At 46.1% G+C, this 15,294-nt stretch overlaps 1 protein-coding gene across 1 annotated transcript in view; it reads left to right on the top strand.

Annotated features, from left to right (window-relative positions):
• Window positions 1-8,075, top strand: part of LOC108522178 (CCR4-NOT transcription complex subunit 10-like) — a 16,473-nt gene extending 8,398 nt beyond the window's left edge. The window contains exons 5-6 of the mRNA XM_017862236.1: window positions 4,206-4,281; window positions 7,657-8,075. Of these exons, the coding sequence (XP_017717725.1) occupies window positions 4,206-4,281; window positions 7,657-7,811 (231 nt within the window). The 3' untranslated portion in view covers window positions 7,812-8,075. The remainder of the gene's footprint in view (window positions 1-4,205; window positions 4,282-7,656) is intronic.
• Window positions 8,076-15,294: the final 7,219 nt, after the last annotated feature.

The raw sequence follows: 15,294 nt of genomic DNA, 5'->3' as shown, positions 1-15,294 counted from the left end.
AAAAAAAAAAAAAAAAAAAAAAAAAAAATTAGCCGGGTTGGTGACACACGTCTGTAGTCCCAATTACTAAGGAAGCTGAGGCAGGAGAATCACTTGAATCTGGGAGGCGGAGGCTGCAGTGAACCAAGATCACGCCTCTGCACTCCAGCCTGAGCAACAGAGCGAGACACTGTCTCAAAAAAAAAAAAGAATGTTTAAATTTCAAATCAGAATAAGAAGCAACTTGGGGCCAGGCACAGTGGCTCACCAACACTTTGGGAGGCTGAGACAGGCAGATCACTTGAGTCCAGCAGTTGAGACCAGCCTGGGCAACATAATGAGACCCTAGCTCTACTAAAAATACCAAAAATTAGCCAGGCATCGTGGTGCATTCCTGTAGTCCCAGATACTTAGGAGACAGAGGTAGGAGGATCACCTGAGCCTGGGAGGTCAAGGCTGCAGTGAGCCAAGATTGTGCCACAGCACTCCAGCCTGGGCAACTAGAGGGAGACCCTGTCCCCCCCCCCCCCCCCCCCAAAAAAAAAGACGAAGGAGTAACTTGACAGTTTTAATTATTAAAATTCCAAAAGATGGAAAACTGTCTAAAAGATCACTTACATAAATAATAGTGCATCTGTACAGTTGAAGACAATGCAGCTATAAACTCTAGGTACTAAATTGAAAGATGTCCAAGACATACTAAATGAAAACAGCAAGGTGTGAAACAGTTTCTATGCAACCCTGTATACATGCATAAAAGATCTCTGAAAGGACACACCAAGAAACTGAATATTAGTTGTAGGGGTGGCAGGATGAATATTACATGGCTGGAGCAGTAGAACAGGAGACTTTTCAGTATATACTCTTACGCTTTTAAATTTTGAATTGTGTAAATCTTATTTTCAAAAAGTGAATTACAGACTGGGCGTGGTGGCTCACACCTGTAATCCCAACACTTAGGGAGGCCAAGGCAGGCAGATCATGAGGTCAGGAGCTCGAGACCATCCTGGCTAATATGGTGAAACCCCGTCTCTACTAAAAAATACAAAAACTAGCCGGGCGAGGTGGCGGGCACCTGTAGTCCCAGCTACTCGGGAGGCTGAGGCAGGAGAATGGCGTAAACCCGGGAGGCGGAGCTTGCAGTGAGCTGAGATCCGGCCACTGCACTCTAGCCCGGGCGACAGAGCGAGACTCCGTCTCAAAAAAAAAAAAAAAAAAAAAAAAGAAATAATTCCTCAAAAGAACATTCATCCAGCAAATATCTGTTGAGTACTTACTTCTAAGCTAGGCCATGGGAATAAGGCTGCAAATAAGCAGACATGCTACAACCTTGCCCTTGTTTGTAGACCTTTGCAGTTAGGAGACACCTTTCTAAAAAGGGAATTGCATGGTCAGAGGATATGCAGGATTTTAAGACTTCTGATATAGAAAGTTTGTATCAAATGGTACATTCTCCAGCAGCACATAAGAAGGCCCACATCCCTACATGCTTGCCACAGCAACTAAAGTTGAAATTAAACCTCTTCTCAGGAGATAGGGTGGCTTTCATAAAAAGCCTATGTGGCTTTCAGCCAGACGTGGTGGCTCATGCCTGTAATCCCAGCACTTTAGGAGGCTGAGGCGGGCAGATCACCTGAGGTCAGGAGTTCGAGACCAGCCTGACCAAGATGGAGAAACCCTGTCTCTACTAAAAATGCAGAAATTAGCTGGGTGTGGTGGCGCATGCTTGTAAGCTCAGCTACTCGGGAGGCTGAGGAATTGCTTGAACCCAGGAGGCGGAGGTTGCAGTGAGCCGAGATCGTGCCATTGCACTCCATCCTGGGCAACAAGAGCGAAACTCCATCTTAAAAAAAAAAAAAAAAAAAAAAGCCTATGTGACTTTCACATAGGTTCCTGCTTATGTAAGCAACCTTGTTGTGCCTAGAAGTGATGATGCTTTACCATGTGGAAAATAACTACAAATTCTATTTAGTCAACTTAGTGGCATCTGGTCAGCATTTCTGATCCCAAATCAGACAAGTTAAGTCACAGACTGTACAGGGTAACATGTTTGATACTATCTAGGCATTGAGTGTATGAGTTAAACCAGTAAGAGTTACAATGTTTCACTCTTCTCAGTAGCAAGGCTAGGATGTTTAACAGCCCCTCTCAAAGTGCCCCCAGACCCCAATCACTGCAGCAAACAGAGCTTTTGATCTAAAGTTACAGTGTGTACAGTCCAGCTCAGGTTCTCATACAGCAGGTGGCCATGGCTGCTGCCACGCTGGGAGAGACAGATGGGGTCAGGCCTGGTTCGGGGTCTGAAGGGGGTCTTGTTTTGGTCCCTTGGTTTTTAGGTTAATCCAATGGCTGGAACTTTGTTAATTGGGAGGCCCACCCTGCCTGGGAGGGAAGAACGGTGATGTGAAGAGTTGGAAAGGGCTCTGAGTAGATGTTTCCAAGGTTGCCTGCCCACTACTAACCATTCTGAACAGCCAGTAAGCAAAATGCCATTAAGTATCATAAAGATGTTGTCTTGAATTCTTGTATTTTAAAAAAAGCTTCAGACTAGTCATTGCAAAAAACAGTAAATAAAATGTGTTACTAGCCACTTGGATGGAAAATAGAGATTTTAGTATCCATAAAATGGGCCGGGCACAGTGGCTCATGTCTGTAATCCCAGCACTTTGGGAGGCCAAGGCGGGTGGATCATCTGAGGTGAGGAGTTCAAGACCAGCCTGGACAACATGGTGAAACCCCGTCTCTACTAAAAATACAAAAAATTACCTGGGCGTGATGGCAGGAGCCTACAATCCCAGCTACTCAGGAAACTGAGGCAGGAGAATCGCTTGAACCCAGGAGGCAGAGGTTGCAATGAGCCGAGACCGTGCAGTTGCAGTCCAGCCTGGGCCACAAGAGCAAAACTCCGTCTCAAAAAAAAATCCACAAAATGGTGTAAAGACGATCTTGCCTATACAGCTTGCCTAGAAATCTAGGCTTAGATGTATAAAATTTCATTTTCTAAAAAGAGTTGTTATACCTCAGTGATGTGGCGAGAGGAATAAAAGCCCCCCCACCTCATTCATGAGGAACTTCTTAGAAGCATGTGCTCTGGGCAAGATGCCCCACTAGTCTGGGATTTCTCCTGATTCTGCCAGAAACCAACCTAGTACATGTTTCTGGTTCTCCCCAACATCTCCCACATTCAAGCTTCCACTTAGACCTTCAGTACCATTTCTCCCCATTTTCTGCCTATGAGTTATCTACCCTGCAAGGACTAAAGCAGGCCTCCACTACCCCAAAGCTCTATTTGAAAGAAACTTCTTTTCTCTCCATATTCACAGCACATTCACTGCCTTTCTCCCTGGTATTTATGTAACTTTGTTTGGATTATTGTTAGTTATTTGCATGGTTGTTTATTATCAGGGGAAGTCCCTGACTTATCTCCATACCCACCTCTGGTCAGTAAGTATTTGTAGAAGTCCATTATCTGATTAGATTAAGAGAAGAGGCAGAGCTGTCTGGAAGCAATGAGCAACTAAAACTAGATGGGGAAATACAAGTTGATAATAAGGTGAAGAATATTTTGGCTATAGCCCAAAGAGGCCCAGACTGAAGAAATAAACCTGTAATTTCAGCACTTTTGTCCAGAGCAGTTCAGGCTTCTTTTCTCAGGACTGGATCAGAGAGAAACTGCTGGCCGATGCTATGGCTCCTACTCAGATCTAAGGGCAGCATGTTGCCTAAACTAGTAAATTATTTTATTGGACTAAATTGTACTGTGTTTCAGTCCTTAAGAATGGGGACACCAAACATGCTATGTGGTACATTTTTTCTGTATTACTATTTAGGTTTGAATTGTTATTCCTGACATTGACAACTTACAGTTTATAATACTGAGGTGTTACTTAGGAAAACAAATGGGCCTGCAGATTTTGATGTAAATGCAACTGTATGTGTCTGTTGTGAAAACCAGCAGCAGACTTGCATGGTTGATTGTAGTATCAGGGTGTCCTGATCTCAAAGTCACCCATCTCAAAACCCAGAGTATTACATATCTAGCTTAATTGGTAGGTTTTAAGACAAAAGGAGCTGAGGCTCATCACAGCAAAACAACAGGTAGTCCCTAGGAAGTCACGAGGGAATGAGCTTGAATAAATTTGTTACCTTGTTGGTTGGCAGATGTACTTGGAGTGTATATCTTAAGCTGTTGGTTTTTCATGGGCATCTTTCTGTTTTGAGCAAAGGCGGCTTCAATGATCCATCCTAAAGAGGTGCCCCCTGAGGCCATCTTGCTGGCAGTCTACCTTGAGCTGCAGAATGGTGAGTAATTCTCTCTGTTTAGGACTGTATCCCTTCAAAGAGCCCAAAATTTTTTGGTTGGGGGACAAGGTCTCACTGTGTTGCCCAGGCTGGAGTGCAGTGGTACCATCAGAGCTTACTGCAGCCTCCAAACTCCTGGGCTCAAGCAGCCTTCCCACCTCAGCCTCCCAGGTAGCTAGGACTACAGGTGCACACCACTGAGCCCAACTAATTTTTTTAAATTTTTTGTGGAGATGTGGTCTCGCTTTGTTGGCCAGGCTGCTCTCGAACTCATGGGCTCAAGCAATCCTCCCATCTTACCCTCCCTAGTAGCTGGGATGACAAGCATAAGCCACCATGGCCAGCCAAGGCTGAGATTTTTAATGTCTGTTTTTTCTCTTCAGATTCAAAACTTTGCCTTCCTTGAAGATATGACCCTTCAAGTTCTTTTTTTTTTTTTCTTTGAGATGGAGTCACGCTCTGTCACCCAGGCTAGAGTGCAGTGGCACTATCTCAGCTCACTGCAACCTCTGCCTCCCGGGTTCAAGGTTCAAGAGATTCTACTGACTCAGCCTCTCGAGTAACTGGGATTACAGGTGCCCGCCACCATGCCTGGTTAATTTTTGTATTTTTAGTAGATTAGTCCTGGGATTACAAGAGTGAGCCAGAGCGGACGACCCATCAAATTCTTCTACATAAAAATATAGTTAGGAGCTGGGCGCAGTGGTGCATGCCTATAATACCAGCACTTTGGGAGGCTGAGGTGGGCTGATCACCAGAGTCCAGGAGTTTAAGACCAACCTTGGCAACATAGCAAAACCCCATCTCTACAAAAAATACAAAAATTAGCTGGGTGTGGTGGTGTGCACCTATAGTTCCAGCTACTCGGAAGGCTGAGATAGGAGGATCACTTGAGCCCTAGAGGTTGAGGCTGCAGTGAGCTGAGATCATGCCAGAATGAGACCTTGTCTAAAAAAATAATAGGCTGGGCGCAGTGGTTCACACCTGTAATCCCAGCATTGGGAGGCTGACGTGGGTGGATCATTTGAGGTCAGGAGTTTGAAACCTGCCTAGCCAACATGGTGAAACCCCATCTCTACTAAAAATACAAAAATTAGCCAGGCGTGCTGGCGCACGCCTATAATCCCAGGTATTCAGGGGGCTGAAGCAGGAGAATCGCTTAAGCCTGGGAGGTGGGAGGTTGCGGTGAGCTGAGACACACCACTGCACTCCAGTCTGGGCCACAGAGTGAGACCGTGTCTCAAATAGTAATAATAATAAATATCTATATCTAGATAGATTGATTGATTGATATAGTTGGGGAGTTTTTGGTATCCTACAAATACTCCTTAGAAGTTAAGCTTATCTCCTTTTATCTGAGAAAATACAGAATCATAACTTCTGACACTTAATTATAATTAATCCCTATTAAGCTTTCTCATAGGCAGTTAAATGACTAATTGAGAACATGAGTTAGAATGTAGTTGCTTCGAGTTGTACACCATAGTATTTTCAACACATATATTAACGAGTTTTACAGTAAGCCAGTTCTTGCTGAGAATTATTTATTCAAACATAAATTCAGGTCATGCCTCTAGGGCATATACGATCTGCAAGATGTATCTCACTAGAAGAAAGGCTGTCGGCTCTAGATATGAGATAGCATGAAGTAGAAAAGAGACATGAATGAGAGAGATTAGAAGGGACAGAAATAGGCCGGGTGCAGTGGCTCACTCACGCCTGTAATCCCAACAGTTTGGGAGGCCGAGACGGGCGGATCACGGGGTCAGGAGATCAAGACCATCCTGGCTAACATGGTGAAATCCTGTCTCTACTAAAAATACACAAAATTAGCTGGGCGTGTTGGCACGCAGTTGTAGTTCCAGCTACTCAGGAGGCTAAGGCAGGAGAATTGCTTGAATCCTGGAGGCGGAGGGAGATCACGCCACTGCACTCCAGCCTGGACAACAGAGCGAGAGTCCATCTCAAAAAACAAAAAAAGGGGACAGAAATGAAGTCACAGCCAGGCGTGGAGTCCTAGCTACTCTGGAGGCTGAGGCAGGAGGATTGCTTAAGGCCAAGAGTTCAAGGCTATAGTGTGCAGTATTGCTCCTGTGAACAGTCACTGCACTCCAGCCTCGGCAACATAGTGAGACCCTGTCTCTTTTTTAAAAAATAAAAGAAGGCTGGGCATAGTAGCTCATGCTTGTAATCCCAGCTACTCTGGAGGCTGAGGCAGGAGAATCGCTTGAACCTGGGAGATGGAGGTTGCAGGGAGCCATAATCGCCCCACTGCACTCCAGCCTGGGCCTCAGAACAAGACTGTCTCAAAGAAAAGCCAGTGTTCAAAGGCATAACTCCTTGTTGACCACGGGAACTCTTACAAGGCTCCCCTTTTTTTTAATAGCTGAAGAAGGGGTCTTAAGTGCCTGGCACCCAGCTGGACTTAGCCTCCTTAAAGATGTGATTAGGGTTAGTGCATTGCCCTAGATTGTTTCATTGTTTTTTGTTTGTTTTGAGACAGGGTCTTACTTTGTCACCCAGGCTGGAATGTAGTGGTGATCTCAGCTCACGGCAGCCTTGACCTCCCAGGTTCAAGCAGCCCTCCTGCCTCAGCCCCCCACGTAGCTGGGACTACAGACATACACCACCACGCCCAGCTAATTTTCGTATTTTTTCTAGAGAACGGGGTTTGACCATGTTACCCAAGCTGGTCTCAAACTCCTGAGCCCAGGCGATCTGCCCACCTCGGCCTCCCAAAGTGCTAGGGTTACAGATGTGAACCAACCCTCCAAGCTGATCATTTCTTTTATACAGCCCACCTGTAACAAGTTCTCTATCTAGGCTGTACCTTAGAATCACTGGGAAACTTTTAAAAATTCCATTGCCCGGCCGGGCGTGGTGGCTCACGCCTGTAATCCCAGCACTTTGGGAGTTCAAGGCGGGCAGATCACGAGATCAGGAGATCGAGACCATGCTGGCTAACATGGTGAAACCCCGTCTCTACTAAAAAAAATACAAAAAATTAGCTGGGCGTGGTGGTGGGCGCCTGTAGTCCCAGCTACTTGGGAGGCTGAGGCACGAGAATGGCATGAACCCGGGAGGCGGAGGTTGCAGTGAACCGAGATGGTGCCCCTGCACTCCAGCCTGGGGACAGAGGGAGACTCCGTCTCAAAAAAAAAAAAAAAAAATTCCATTGCCCAGGCCATGCCCTACATCACTTAAATTGGAATTTCTGGGGATAAGATGGAGGCTTTATGGGATTCCAGTGTACAGCCAAGGCTGCAGATGACGGCTCTTCTAGATCATCTTTTACCTCCCTAGCAGGATTCTCATGGCTTGCTTTGTGTGTGGTAGTATTGTTGCATGCTTTTTTAATGGGAAGTGTTTTTATAGGTAATACTCAGCTGGCCTTACAGATCATCAAAAGGAATCAGCTGCTCCCTGCAGTGAAAACACACTCTGAAGTGAGAAAGAAGCCAGTGTTTCAGCCTGTCCACCCGATCCAGCCCATCCAAATGCCGGCTTTCACCACTGTGCAGAGAAAGTGATACTTCGCTTTTGGAAAACTGTTACCTGAGACCCAGGGGAGTATTTACTGGCCATTTTACTTGTATCACAGCAGAATGAATAAAAGATGGTGAAGGCTGTTAATTGTGAGACGGTTCTACCCCTGACTTTTTGCCAAAAGCTTACTTAAAATTAAGGATTTACTAAGTCATCATCAGCTGTTTTTCTTGATTTCAGCCAGACTATTAATTTTGAGACATTATGTAATATATGCCATAGGCAATTAAAACATAATTTTATCAGAAGTCTTTTCTTGACTCTTAGATTATTTTAGCATCTGAGGTTTTGTGTTAATGTTTAAAAATTGACAAAGAAGAACATCAACAGTAGATAAATAGCCAATTCAGAAGCTGACCTGGGAGTGAAGGGGAGGGAAAGAGAGTTGATGTGTTTTATGTCTAGTGATGACTGAAAAGACCAGAAAATGTGTTGAGAAATTTGGTTAAGAAGACACAACTGGGCCAGGCACAGTGGCTCATCCCTATAATCCCAGCACTTTGGGAGGCTGAGGTGGGCAGATCACTTGAGGTCAGGAGTTTGAGACCAGCCTGGCCAGCATGGTGAAACCCTATCTCTAGTAAAAATACAAAAATTAGCCAGGCATGGTGGCACATGCCTATAGTCCCAGCTACTCAGGAGGCTGAGGCAGGAAAATCACTTGAACCTGGGAGGTGGAGGTTGCAGTGAGCTGACATTGCACCATTGCACTCCAGCCTGGGCAACAGAACAAGACAGTCTCAAAAAAAGACACAACTGATCTGTTAGGAATCATTTGCTTAAAAAGTGTAAATACAACAGGGTTCAGTATACTGGCCCTGTTCACTCTCCTAGGTTCTGGAGTCTGTTAGCAGGCAGTTCAAGGTTCATTACTAACCCTTTTGCAAATGCAAACAAGAATTTAATAGCTTCTTCCCAATAGACAGTTATGTGTTGTGGGATTGACATTGAAAAACTTGCCAATAGGATGGATAGATACTAACATTAAGTAGGGGGAAAAGAACAGTACAAGTGGGTGCAGTGGCTCACATCTATAATCTCAGTGTTTTGGGAGACCAAGGCGGGAGGATGGCTTGAGGAGTTCAAGACCAGCCTGGGCAATATAGCAAGACTCTGTCTCTAAAACTTTAATTTTTTTTTTTTTTTGGAGACGGAGTCTTGCTCTGTCGCCCAGGCTAGAGTGCAGTGGTGCAATCTCGGCTCACTACAAGCTCTGCCTCCTAGGTTCACGCCATTCTCCTGCTTCAGCCTTCCGAGTAGCTGGGACTACAAGGGCCCACCACCACGCCTGGCTAATTTTTTGTATTTTTAGTAGAGACAGGGTTTCACTGTGGTCTCCATCTCCTTACCTTGTGATACGCCCGCCTTGGCCTCCCAAAGTGTTGGGATTACAGGCGTGAGCCACTGCACCCGGCCCTCTAAAACATTTTTTTTTTTTTCTAAAACATTTTTAAAAGCCAGACATTGTGGCCCATGCCAGTAGTCCTAGCTATTCTGGAGGCTGAGGTGGGAGGATTGTTGAGCCTAGGAATTCAAGGCTGCAGTGAGCTATGTTGGCACCACTGCACTCCAGTCTGATTGACAGAGTGAGACCCTATCTTAAACAAACAAACAAAAAAAGACAATGTAGATTTCCTTTAATAAATTGGGTGTCCCCTAGTTAAGATGGTATTTGGTAGATTCATCAAAGCTTGCCATTTAGGAGTATCCCTTAACGTCACAACCCTTCACTTCCCTAGTTTAGAGATGCACTAGCTGAATCTACATGTTACCTCAGTTTCAGAACTAGAGAGACAAGTGTGTGGAGAAGCACTGATTTATCTGAAACTTTATCTGAATTATTCTTTTCTCTTTTTTTTTTTTTTTTTTTTAAACAGAGTCTCACTCTGTCTCCCACGCTGGAATGCAGTGGCTGATCTCGGCTCACTGCAGCCTCTGCCTCCCGGGTTCAAGTGATTCTCCTGCCTCAGCCCCCTGAGTAGCTGGGATTTCAGGTGTCTGCCACCATGCCTGGCTAATTTTTGTATTTTTAGTGGAGACTGGGTTTCACCATGTTGGTCAGGCTGGTCTGGAACTCCTGACCTCGTGATCCACCCACTTCAGCCTCCCAAAGTGCTGGGATTACAGGCCTGAGCCACTGCACCTGGCCTTTTTTTTTTTTTTGAGATGGAGTTTTGCTCTTGTTGCCCAGGCTGGAGTACAATGGCGTAATCTCAGCTCACCGCAACCTCTGCCTCCCAGATTCAAGCGATTCTCCTGCCTCAGCCTCCAGAGTAGCTGGGATTACAGGCATGCGCCACCATGCCTGGCTAATTTTGTATTTTAGTAGAGATGGGGTTTCTCCATGTTGGTCAGGCTGTTCTCGAACTCCCAACCTCAGGTGGTCTGCCCGCCTCAGCCTCCCAAAGTGCTGGGATTACAGGCGTGAGCCACCGAGCCTAGCGTATCTGAATTATTCTGTTGCTGATAAGAAACAGAACTCAGGTAATGATATATACTAGAACCGAGTATTTGTGATTGAGATAGGCATTAACAACAGACTCAAAGAAGGGGAGAATATCCTTCTTTTCTTAAACAGGGATGGATGTATTTAGGGGCTCCATTGGTCAAGTGCCGCATTGCAGTTGTGTTTTACACAGAGTAGGTCTTCACAGGTGGACATAGAAAGCAGAGATAGCCTAGCTTCCTTGAGCCTCTTGAAGCCCCTTCCAAGTAGGCCCATAGGACCCATAATCTGCACTGTTGTTGGTTTAAGTCTGCTGTCTCTGGTTTCCCATACTCCAGACCAACAGCAGTACTGTGAGACTCACTCAAATGAGCAGAATTGCTTAGCCTGGGGATTTGCTGGAGAGTGAGTTCACAGACTTCATAAATTGCTAGGAACTCACATAGTCTTGGTAGTATGAAGTGGGAAAAGCCCGATAATTGTACTTCAAAAAAACACGTCTTTAGAAAAATCAAGAAATTAGAACTTTCTCTGCATGCTGTTTGTTTATGGGAAAGCAGGACATACCTAGTAAGGCTAGGGCAGGTCCCATGTTAAATAAGACCACATTTGGCTTCAACTAGCAAAAAATAGACCTGTGATTTAAACAAAGATTCTTTTTCTCTCACTTGAGAAGGGGATACGAAGGCAGCTGCTGGCCTGGGTTCTAGTGTCCCGTGATGCCATCCAGGACTCAGCTCTGTTTTTCCATGCCACTGTCCTCAGCATTTGGGCATTTGTTTCCATAGTCACAAGATGTTCCAGTGTCACATCAGCATTGAAGGCAAGAAAAATAGGGCAAAACTAGCTAATCTTGATGGGAGACTATCTGGAACAAAACTTTCTTAGAAACCCCCAGCAGCCTTCAGCTTAACATCTCTTTTGTCACATCATGTCATGGAGCCATCCTAAGCTGCAGGGAAGCCTGGCAAAGACGTCATTACCGTGTCTGCTGCAGTTGCTGGCATAGCCCTGCACATCCTAAGGGAGGCCAATTCAATGTTTTCAGACTAATGTTCCAGCAGTCAGCTTTTCTTTTTTTTTTGAGACGGAGTCTCGCTCTGCCGCCCAGGCTGGAGTGCAGTGGCCGGATCTCAGCTCACTGCAAGCTCCGCCTCCTGGGTTTAGGCCATTCTCCTGCCTCAGCCTCCCGAGTAGCTGGGACTACAGGCGCCCGCCACGTCGCCCGGCTAGTTTTTGTATTTTTTAGTAGAGACGGGGTTTCACCATGTTAGCCAGGATGGTCTCGATCTCCTGACCTCGTGATCCGCCCATCTCGGCCTCCCAAAGTGCTGGGATTACAGGCTTGAGCCACCGCGCCCGGCCTAGCTTTTCCTTCTACTGCCTACTGTCAGCAGAGCCCAGCAAATTAAATATAAGCTCGTCATCTCTGTGTCTGGACTCATACTGGTTCCCATAGCCAGGAAGGCTTCTCACCTATTTTTTGTGCCACAATTTGTTAAAGCCACCTCTGCTAACTGAGGTAACCCTGTCAGAGGGGTGTGAACCACCACAACAACTCCATCTTAAATGGGAGCTGGGTAAAATAAGGCTGAAAGCTACTGAGCTGCATTCCCAGGTGGTTAAGGCATTCTAAGTCACAGGATGAGACAGGAGGTCGGCACAAGATACAGGTCATAAAGACCTTGCTGATAAAACAGGTTGCAGTAAAGAAGCCAGCTAAGACCCACCAAAATCAAGATGGCGATGAGAGTGACGTCCTTACTGCTACACTCCCACCAGCACCATGACAGTTGACATATGCCATGGCAACGTTGGGAAGTTCTATGGTCTAAAAAGGGGAAGCATGAATAATCCACCCTTTGTTTAGCACATCATCAAGAAATAACCATAAAAATGGGCAACCAGCAGCCCCGAGGGTTGCTGTATAGTAGCCATTCTTTATTCCTTTACTTTCTTAGTAAACTTGCTTTCACTTTACAGACTTACACTGAAGTCTTTCTGAATTCTCTTGGAATCTAGATCGGGACGCCTTTCCAGTAACAACCTTATCTGTACAAAAAGGCTTCTGGCCAGGTTTGGTGGTTTACGCCTATAATCCCAGCACTTTGGGAGGCCAAGGCGGGTGGATCATTTGAGGTCAGGAGTTCAAGACCATCCTGGCTAACATGGTGAAATCCCCGTCTCTACTAAAATATAAAAATTAAATGGGCGTGGTGGCGGGTGCCTGTAATCCCAGCTACTCGGGAGGCTGAGACAGGAGAATCACTTGAACCTGGTAGGCGTAGGTTCCAGCGAGCCAGGATCATGCCTCTACACTCCGGTCTGGCCGACAGGGCAAGACTTGTCTCAAAAAAAAAAAAAAATGGCCAGGTGCAGTGGATCCCAGCACTCTCGGAGGCTGAGGCGGGCGGATCATAAGGTCAAGAGATCGAGACCATTCTGGCTAACACGGTGAAACCCCGTCTCTACCAAAAATACAAAAAATTAGCTGGGCGTGGTGGCGGGCGCCTGTAGTCCCAGCTACTCGGGAGGCTGAGGCAGGAGAATAGCATGAACCCAGGAGGCAGAGCTAGCAGTGAGCTGAGATCGCACCACTGCTCTCCAGCCTGGGTGACAGAGCGAAACTCCATCTGAAAAAAAAAAAGGCTTTAAATGTAACTTTTGAAGTTTTCCTGGCTGTTTCCAGTTTCTTCCCCCTTTGTATTTTCCCTGGTACATACAGTTTCTTCTATGGTATATGGTTTTCTGGAATTTAACAGGTATGAGAACCATAGGCATCAGTCTCAAAATATGGCAACTAACTTGCTGGTGTTTGCGTTTTAGGTTTTTGGGTTTTGTTGTTGTTGTTGTTGTTGTTATATGGTCTTGCTTTGTTACCCAGGCAAATGGTGCAGTGGCTCCATCAAGGCTCACTGCAGCCTGGACTTCCTGGGCTCAAATGATCCTCCCACCTCAGCTTCCTGAGTAGCTGGGACTACAGGCAAGAGCCACCATGCCCAACTAAGTTTTATATTTTTTGTAGAAGTGGGTTTTCACTATGTTGTCCAGGCTGATCTCAGACTCCTGAGCTCAAGCGATCCACCTGCCTCAGCCTCCCAAAGTGCCGGGATTACAGACATAAGCCACCGTGCCTGGCCTTTGCTGGGGTTTTGAATTCTGAGAGCCATTAGCTCAATTCAAGCTTCACCACTCATTCAGCTGCATCATCTACAATATGGGACAAAATCTACCTCATGAATTTCTTCATGGACCCAGGAGGATGTTGTTGCAAGTGTCTCCAAAACCTCATGGCATGAACCCTCAGAACAGCTTTAGTCTTCTCTTATGCCCTCTGGCCCTTAACCCATAATTTGGCCTCCTTCAGAGCTCTGTTAAAGCCATGCCCTTGACTGGAACATAGGCCAGCAACCTTGCATGGCCTTATCTGATGCACTGCCATCTGCCTGCATGTGGATACTATCCACCCTCCGCCTCCTCTTTCGTATCGGAGTGCCACCTCTCATAGTCCCTTTTCTGACTAGTTTTCTGACAGCTCTGCCTTTATTCAGTCTAAGTGACTTTGAGGAAATGACTTCATCTCTCTTGAGGTTTTCTGACCAGTTTCTAAAATGCTTTTCTCCAGGGCCTAGTGTGAGGGTTAAAATGAGATGATGAATGCAAAGTGTGCCTAGCAGACACTACAGGTGAGTTCACTTACCCCTCTTGTTACCAAAAGGGTCTGCTCAGCCCAGTCTCCCTCTGTACTTCCTTCATCTCAGTGCTACCTCTGAGCCTCTCTCATTCCTTCCTGTTCTTGGAAGTCACCTGGAGAAAAGTGACTGATGACATCGTGGACCCTCTAGCCAGACTGTTTAGCTTCAAATCTTGGTTCTCTCATTGGAACAAATTTGATATGAAACAAGTTGCTTTGCTTCTTTGTGCCTGAGTTTCTTCATTTGTAAAATGGGGATACTAATTCATAGGATTAGAATGATGTTTAAGGGTGTGGCCATTGTACGATTGCTGAATGTGCCTTGAACTCCCAAATGTTTGAAAGGAAACACCATAATTTTCACTGTATCGTGTAAAAGTGATATCAAAGCAAAGACTTTCCTGAAGCACCGACATGTGACAGTAGCACTGGGGCTGGACAGTGGGGAATGGAGGGGAACTCCTTGAGGTAAATTACCACCTCCTTCACTTTTTTTCTGAGACAGAGTCTCACTCTGTTGTCCAGGCTGGCCTCAAACTTGGGTTCAAATGATCCTTCCACCTCAGTCTCCCTAGTAGCTGGGACTACAAGTGCAAGCCACTGCGCCCAGTCCTTCACTTTTGATATGCCTGGTGTCTGGTTCATAGTGGCTGCTCAACACCTAGTGGCATCCTGTGTTCTCATCCTGTTCTTTCCTGCTTTGCCCAGGACCTCATCTTGTGATGACAAGAGGTGCCAGATCTCCTTGCCTCAGATTCCCTGTCCCACCCTTTCTGCCTCACCACAGCCTGTGACTTCCTATAGCACAGCTCGGGCTCCTGCCCGGGGGTTGCTTCAGGGATACCTGAAGGTCTCTTTCTGCCCTTCCTACCTAGCCTTTTTTTTCTTTTTTTTTTTTTAAAGTAGAGACAGTCTCACTGTGTTGCCCAGGCTGGTCTCAAACTCCTGGCCTGAAGTGATCCTCCCACCTGGGCCTCCCAAAGTGCTGGAATTACAGGCATGAGCCACCACACCCAGTTTAGCTACTATTAATCCCTCCCTTATGCCCCATTTGTTCCACCACTGGATTCTCTGCCATCCCCTAAAAGGAGTCGCCATTTCCTACCCTCAGAGCTTTGCTTCAGTCTCTTCTGCTGCCTAGAATTTTCTCCCTTCCAGTTTTAATGTGTCAACGTCCTGGGCATCCCACACTGCCTCTCCATAGCCCTAACCTCCTGCAAGGGATTTCCTCTTGTGCCCCCACTCTTCATTTCACACATGCTTACTGAGGGCATACTCTGGTCCCAGAAGCTTTTTTGTTTGAGCCCCATAGTAACTAGGCAAATCT

This window comes from Rhinopithecus bieti, unplaced genomic scaffold, assembly GCF_001698545.2.
Source record: "Rhinopithecus bieti isolate Rb0 unplaced genomic scaffold, ASM169854v2 scaffold_64399, whole genome shotgun sequence".
Lineage (NCBI taxonomy): Eukaryota > Metazoa > Chordata > Mammalia > Primates > Cercopithecidae > Rhinopithecus > Rhinopithecus bieti.
Note: the sequence above shows the minus strand (reverse complement) of the source record. Positions and strands in the feature narration are given on the sequence as shown.